Source organism: Belonocnema kinseyi, chromosome 7 (genome assembly GCF_010883055.1).
Source record: "Belonocnema kinseyi isolate 2016_QV_RU_SX_M_011 chromosome 7, B_treatae_v1, whole genome shotgun sequence".
In the NCBI taxonomy this organism is placed as follows: domain Eukaryota; kingdom Metazoa; phylum Arthropoda; class Insecta; order Hymenoptera; family Cynipidae; genus Belonocnema; species Belonocnema kinseyi.
In genome coordinates this window covers 3,932,102-3,939,341 of record NC_046663.1, presented here as the reverse complement: position 1 = coordinate 3,939,341, position 7,240 = coordinate 3,932,102, and the positions used below count along the sequence as shown (strand labels likewise).

The 7,240-nt window shown below is 22.9% G+C and overlaps 1 protein-coding gene across 1 annotated transcript in view; it reads right to left on the bottom strand.

The window, feature by feature from the left end:
• Positions 1-7,240, bottom strand: part of LOC117175922 — a 48,206-nt gene that overhangs the window by 8,531 nt on the left and 32,435 nt on the right. Inside the window, exon 4 of the mRNA XM_033365770.1 lies at positions 6,626-6,858. Within this exon, the coding sequence (XP_033221661.1) occupies positions 6,626-6,858 (233 nt within the window). The remainder of the gene's footprint in view (positions 1-6,625; positions 6,859-7,240) is intronic.

Genomic DNA, 7,240 nt, shown 5'->3' with positions numbered 1-7,240 from the left:
GACCGCGAAAACCTATAACATATTTTTTTTATTTTTTCAGCGTTTTTTATCGATTTGACTTTCAAATGACCTTGAACCTGACGCGATAAAGGTCAGCGGACATCAGGTTCATAATCAGCGACCCCGAAAACCTATAACATATTTTATTTTAATCTTTTTACCGTTTTTCTCGATTTGACCTTCAAATGACCTTGAACCTGAAGCGATAGAGTTCAACGGATGCCAGATTCGTAATTAGCGACTCCAAAAACCTATAACGTATTTTTTTGGATTTTTTTTACCGTTTTCTCTCGATTTGACCTTCCAATGACCTTGAACCTGACGCGATAAAAATCAAAGGACGCCAGATTTGTATTCGGCGATCCCAAAAACTGTAGTAAATCCGAGCTAACCTCAGAATACATGTTTAAGAGTGTCAAATCTCTCGAAAATACAGTTGGTGGGTAGTGGTGTTTCCTATATTTGTAGGGGGGGAACCAAATCTAGATAAATTTTCAACTGAAAAAGTATTTTTTAACCGAAAAATGGATTCGTAAATATTTCTTTTGAATAAATTTCAACAAAATAAAACAAACTAATTTTCAACTGAGAAATACGGAATTCTTAACCAAATAGTTGAAACTTCAACTAAATAGGTGAATTGTTAGCTAAAAAGATATTTTTGAACTGAAAATGGAATCGTAATTTTTTTTAAATAATATAAAATTTTAACTGAAAAAAACTAATTTTCAATTGAAAAATACGAATTTTTAACCAGTTAGTTGAATCCCCAACCAAAAAAGCGAATTTTCAATGAAACTGTTGAATTTTTAATCAATAATTTTGAATTTAATGGTTTTTTTTTTAATTACTGAACAAGTTAAATTAATTTTCATCAAAAGACGATTATCTATCAAAAAGATGCATTTTTAACCCAAAAGAAAAGGAAATTTTATTAAAACAATTAATTTTTAAACAAATAGTTCAAACCTCAACCAAACATATGAGTTTTTAACTAAAAAGATATTTTTTGAACCAAAAATAGAATCATAATTTTTTTCTTTAAAGAAATTAAATTTTAACAAACAAAAAAAAACGAATTTTCAAATTTAAAAAATACGAACTTTTAATCAGTTATTTGATTCAACTAAAAAAGCGAATTTTTAACAAAACTCTTGATTTTCTAATCAAAAATTTTGAATTTAATGCTTCACGTTTTTCAAAAAAATTTCTGAACAATCCAAAAACTATTATCTACCAAAAAACATTAATTTTCCACACAAAAGAAACAAATTTATATCAACAAAATTAATTTTTAACCAAACAGTTGAACTTTCATCTAAAAAAGATAAATTCAACAAAATTTTTGAATTTTTCACTTCCAAAAATGAACTTTTACCAAAATAGTTGAATCATCAACCAAACAAAGATACTTTTTCAACTAAAAAGGTGTTTTTCTAAACAAAAAATGAAAATCTCAACTAAATAGATGAATCGTTACCTAAAAAGACAATTTTTGAATAAAAAGTTGAATCATAAATTTTTTCATAAATTCATAAATTTTTTCTTCAACCAAAAAAGATAATTTTCAACGAAATTGTTAAACCTTTTTTCAATAATTTTGAATTCAATGCGTGATTAAAAAAAAAGTTTCAGAACACAATCGATTATTTTCAACATAAATTAATTTTCATCCTAAAAAGATTATCTACAAAAAAGATAAATTTTTAACCCAAAAGAAACGAATTTTCATGAAAAAATTTATTTTTAACCAAAACAGTTTAACTTTCATAAAAAAAAAATCAATTTAACAAAATAGTTGAGTTTTTCACCTACAAAAATAAACTTTTACCAAAATAGTTGAATCATCAACTAAATAAACATAAATTTTCAACTGAAAAGGTATTTTTTAACTGAACAATACAATCGTAAACTTTTCCTTTAAAAAAATAAATAAGTTTCAACAAAAAAACGAGTTTTTAACAATAAAAAAAGACGATTTTTTAACCAAATAGTTGAAACCTTCATCAAATAGAGGAATTTTTGGCTGAAACGATATTTTTTAAATCGAAAATCGAATTGTAAATTTTTTTTAAATAATATAAAATTTAAAAAAAAAACGAATTTTCAATTAAAAATACGAATTTCGAACCAGTTAGTTGAATCATCAACCAAAAAGACGAATTTTCAACGAAACTGTTTATTTTTTATTCAGAAATTTTGAATTCGAAATGTGATTTTTTTTTTATTCTGAACACAATCGATTATTTTCAACAAGATAAATTAATTTTCATCTTAAAAAAATTATCTACAAAAAAAGATGAATTTTCAACCCAAAAGAAACGAATTTTCATTTAAAAAAAAAAAATTTTAACCAAACAGTTGAACTTTCATAAAAAAAAAGATCAATTTAACAAAGTAGTTGAGTTTTTCACCTACAAAAATAAACTTTTACCAAAACCGAACAATGCAATCGTAAACTTTTCCTTTAAAAAAATAAATAAGTTTCAACAAAAAAAACGAGTTTTTAACAATAAAAAAAGGCGATTTTTTAACCAAATAGTTGAAAGCTTCATCAAATAGAGGAATTTTTGGCTGAAACGATATTTTTTAAATCGAAAATCGAATTGTAAATTTTTTTTAAATAATATAAAATCTAAAAAAAAAACGAATTTTCAATTAAAAAATACGAATTTCGAACCAGTTAGTTGAATCATCAACCAAAAAGACGAATTTTCAACGAAACTGTTTATTTTTTATTCAGAAATTTTGAATTCGAAATGTGATTTTTTTTTATTCTGAACACAATCAATTATTTTCAACAAGATAAATTAATTTTCATCTTAAAAAGATTATATACAAAAAAAGATGAATTTTCAACCCAAAAGAAACGAATTTTCATTTTAAAAAAAAATTTTTAACCAAACATTTGGACTTTCATCCAAAAAGATAAATTCAACAAAATTTTGTTGAATTTTTCACCTACAAAAATGAACTTTTATTGAAATAGTTGAATCATCAACCAAATATAGATCAATTTTCAACTAAACAGGTATTTTTTTAAACCAAAACATGGCATCGTCTATTTTGTCACTAAAAATTTAATTTCAAACAAAAAAACGAATTTTCAACTTAAAAATACGATTTTTTAACCAATTAGTTAAATTGTTTGCTAACAAAATATTTTTCGAACCAAAAACACAATCGTAAATTTTTCTTTACAGAAATTAAATTTAAACCAAAAAAAAAAACGAACTTTTAACCAGTTAGTCGAATTTTAGTTGGAAATTCATTAATTTGGTTGAAAAGTCTAGTATTAAATTTTTAGAAATTTCACTCTTTTTGCTTAAAAATGTAAATGTCTGTTAAAAATTAATTTATTTCAGTTGAAAATTTACGTATTTTACTAAAGATTTACTTTGGTTCGTAAAATCCAACTGTTTTTTTCACTTTAAATTTAAATCTTTTTTGGTTAAAGTATCAACTAATAATATTTTTCGTTAAAAATTTATCTTTTTATGTTGAAAAGTCGACGTCTTGATTAAAAATAAAACTACTTTTTTAAAAGTTCTTATTCAGAGTGGCCGTTTTAATCGACGAAATAAATTCCCGATCATTTCCCGGTTCGCAAACATTTTTCACGGTCAATGAAATTACAAAAATGAAATTCTAAAGCTAAAAAAATGTCCACTTGAGGTAATAAAAACTGAACTTTAAATGAAAGCACTCAAAGTGGAACTGTTAAATTTTGAACTTTTAAAATTGAAATTTAAGTTTTTAATAAAAAAAAATTTTATTCAAATGCTCAATAATTTAAGCGTATAAAATTAAAGGTACTAACATTTTTCAATATAAAAAAAATATAAATCCACAATATCATTTTTAATGCTCTACATAAAAAAATCAATCAATGAACTTTAAAATTTTCAAAATTATATAATTTTAAGGAATTGAAAAAATATTGAAAAATTGAAAAAATTCTAACTGAACGCTTCTTAAATTAGAAATTCAATTAATTGAATTTTTTCTACAATTTTCAGAAAATCCTGCAAATTTTAGAAAATTTCTTTACAATTTGGATGTATAAATAATTATTTTTAGGCGAAATTTGAGTAATTTTAAGAAATATGTAGAAGTTTTGAAAAGATTCAAACTTAATTTAAAATTTGAAATGATAGCCAAATATAAAACAAAATGTAGATATTCGCAGATTTTAAACAAAAAAATTAGATTCTTTTCAAGAATTGTGAAAGGCTTCAAAAGAATCAAAAAAATTTCTTAAGATCCCTACAAAAATTAAAAATAACTTTACATTTTGAAAAATCATTTTAGGATAATATATAAAAAGTTATTCAAAGATTTAAACAAAGTTTTCAAAAAAAAAATCTAGAAGATATTAAGAAAACTTTCTAAAATTTGCATGATAATTTTTTATCATTTTAAAACTCCTAAATATCTCTTAGAATTACTCGATTTTTTCTACAAATGTTCATTTGTAAATTATACATCAAAAATTTCACTTACAAATTAAACATTTTTCAAATACAATAATTAAAACTTTAAAGTTCAAAGTTTAAAGGCTCTTCGAAATTTTAAAAATTCCAGGATTTCTATGTCAAACAATTCAAATAAAGATTCTTTACTTTTAAATATTTGGTTTCAATTTACTTGTCTTAAATAAAAATTCAAATATTGCTAAATATTCAATAATTAATCTTTTTTTAAGTAAAAATTTCAAATTGAATGGGTTAGAAATTGAATATTTTAGACTGAAAAAATATTTTAAATTTAATAAAATCCTTTGATTAAAATTATATTATTATGAAGTTATTTTTAAGTTGAAAATAGTTTATAAACTTTCAGTCACACGTTCACATTTATTTAATGACTAAGAATTTCAAATTGAAACCGTTTAAGTTTTAACGTAAAAATCTGAAAATTCTTAAATTTTGAACTGGTTTAAAATCTTCTAGTCATATCGTTTTTGTTCAATTTTTATTACTTAAGGTACAGATAAATTAAAAAAATTATTTATTTATTAGCCGACAATTTTAAGAAATAATATCTCTAGTGCAATTTTTTTTTTCTAAATAGTATTAAATTTTTTTGTAATTTGTTCTTGTTTTGTAAAAGTTATTTTTTAACTTGAGAAATATTTTTTAAAATATTAAAATAGTTAGAAACCTGTAGAATCATTTAAAATCCCTTGAAAATAACTGAATTTTAACTGGAAATTTTACTACTCCAATTCAAAAATTAAGGATTTGATTAAAAGGTAATTTTCCTTTTGTTGAAAATTAACTTTTTAAACTGAAAATTTAATTATATCATTTTGGTGACAATTTTTTTTCTTAATTGAGATTTCATCTTTTTTTTGTAATTTCATTTTTCGGTAGAACATTAAGAATTTTGCTTGAAAAATCCTCTTCCTGATTCAAAATTGAACTGATTTGGTCAAAAATTTAACTATATTATTTTAAATTGATGTTTTTGTTGAAAATATATTTGTTTTACTGAAAATTTAAGTATTTTTTTAAAATTGTAATCTTCAAAAATCTATATTTTGTAATGTTCAAAGTATAAATTTAGCTTTCTGAAATTGATGGATTCGTGACTTTCTATTTACAACAATTCAAATTAAAAAAATTTACTTTTTAATTATTATTTTTCATTTCTACATTATCTTCCTACATTTTTTTGTATTGAATGGGTTAAAAATGGAGTATTGTAGACTGAAACAATATTTAAACAGGATTTGAAATTTAATAAAAGTGTTTACTTATTAATCTATTAATTTAAAATTATTTAAAATTGAAAACAGATATCAAGTATCAATCAGACGTTTACATTTATTTAATTACTAAAACTTTTGGATTAAAATAGTTGTATTTAAAACGCTGAAGTCTGTAAATTGTTTAATTTTGAACAGATTCAGAATCCTCATGCAAATGAATCTATTGTTCAATTTTTTTACCAGTTTTCTAGCCTAATATTTGAAAACTATTACTTCCTATTTATTTATACCAAACGTCACAGTCTTTTCTCTATTTCCCACTTTTTCTCAATTTTCCACTTATAAATGAAAACTGAATTAATTGAAACAAATTTTTTTTTAAATCCAACTATTTTTATTTGAAAGTTCATTCTTTTGGTTGATAATTCGAATAATAAATTTTTAGTTAAAAATATTAATATTTGTTTTAAAATTGAATTACATTCGACTAACAAATTTTTGTTTGTTTGAAAATGAAACTATTTTATCGAATATTTATCTTCTCAGAAATTGCACCCTTTTTGGTTAAAAAAAGTAACTGTCTCTTCAAAATTAGTCCACTTCAGTTGAAAATTTAAGTATTTTATTAAAGATTAATTTTTCTTCGTAAAACCCAACTATTTTTTACTTCAAATTTAAATCTTTTTTTTTTTTGGTTAAAATATCAACTATTATATTTTTCGTTGAACATTCAATTCCTTCGCTAAAAGTAAAACTACTTACTTAAAAGTTAATATTTTTAGTTATTACTATTATTACTCATAATTTTAGTTGAAATTTTTTTTATTTTTTTAGTTAAAAAAAATATAATGTAGAGGATATGAAAATATAAGTATTATTGAGTGACTGGTGAAGTTAAAAATAAATATTTACCTCTTTCGCACTGTGACGAATCTTGCACTGAGCACAGAAACGGGCTGCATAACAGGGACGTTGGGTTGGGACTCGTTTGTGGCGCAAACCACAATTTGTACATCTAATAGTATTTGCAGCTTGCTCCATTTTTCTGTGTAGTTGCGATAATAAGTCACTCAATTCACCCCAAGCAGCCTCCACTTGCCTAGTTTGATCAAACGCTTGCCTTAGTTCCTGAAAAAATTTTAAAACTTCAAAAAAATACAATTAAGCAATAAATAAGTTGATCAGAATACAGGAATCACAGCGGTTCAGTACCCAGGGTGTCTATTCAAGTCGACAATTCTAGATTTTTTACAGATATCATTTTTCATGGTACCAAATGGTTGAATTTTTAACTAGAAATAATGAATTTTTAACCAAATAGTTGAATTTTCAACTAAAAAGGATCAGTTTTCAACAAAAAATGGAATATTTTAATTTTTAGCTAAAAAAAAAATAATAATTTTCCACATAACAACAATTGCAATTAAAGCGATGAGTTTTCATATGGATTTTCAACTGGAATAGATAAATTTTAACCCAAAAAAAATGTTGAAACAAAAGTGTTTAACTTCCATCCAAGTATTTTTA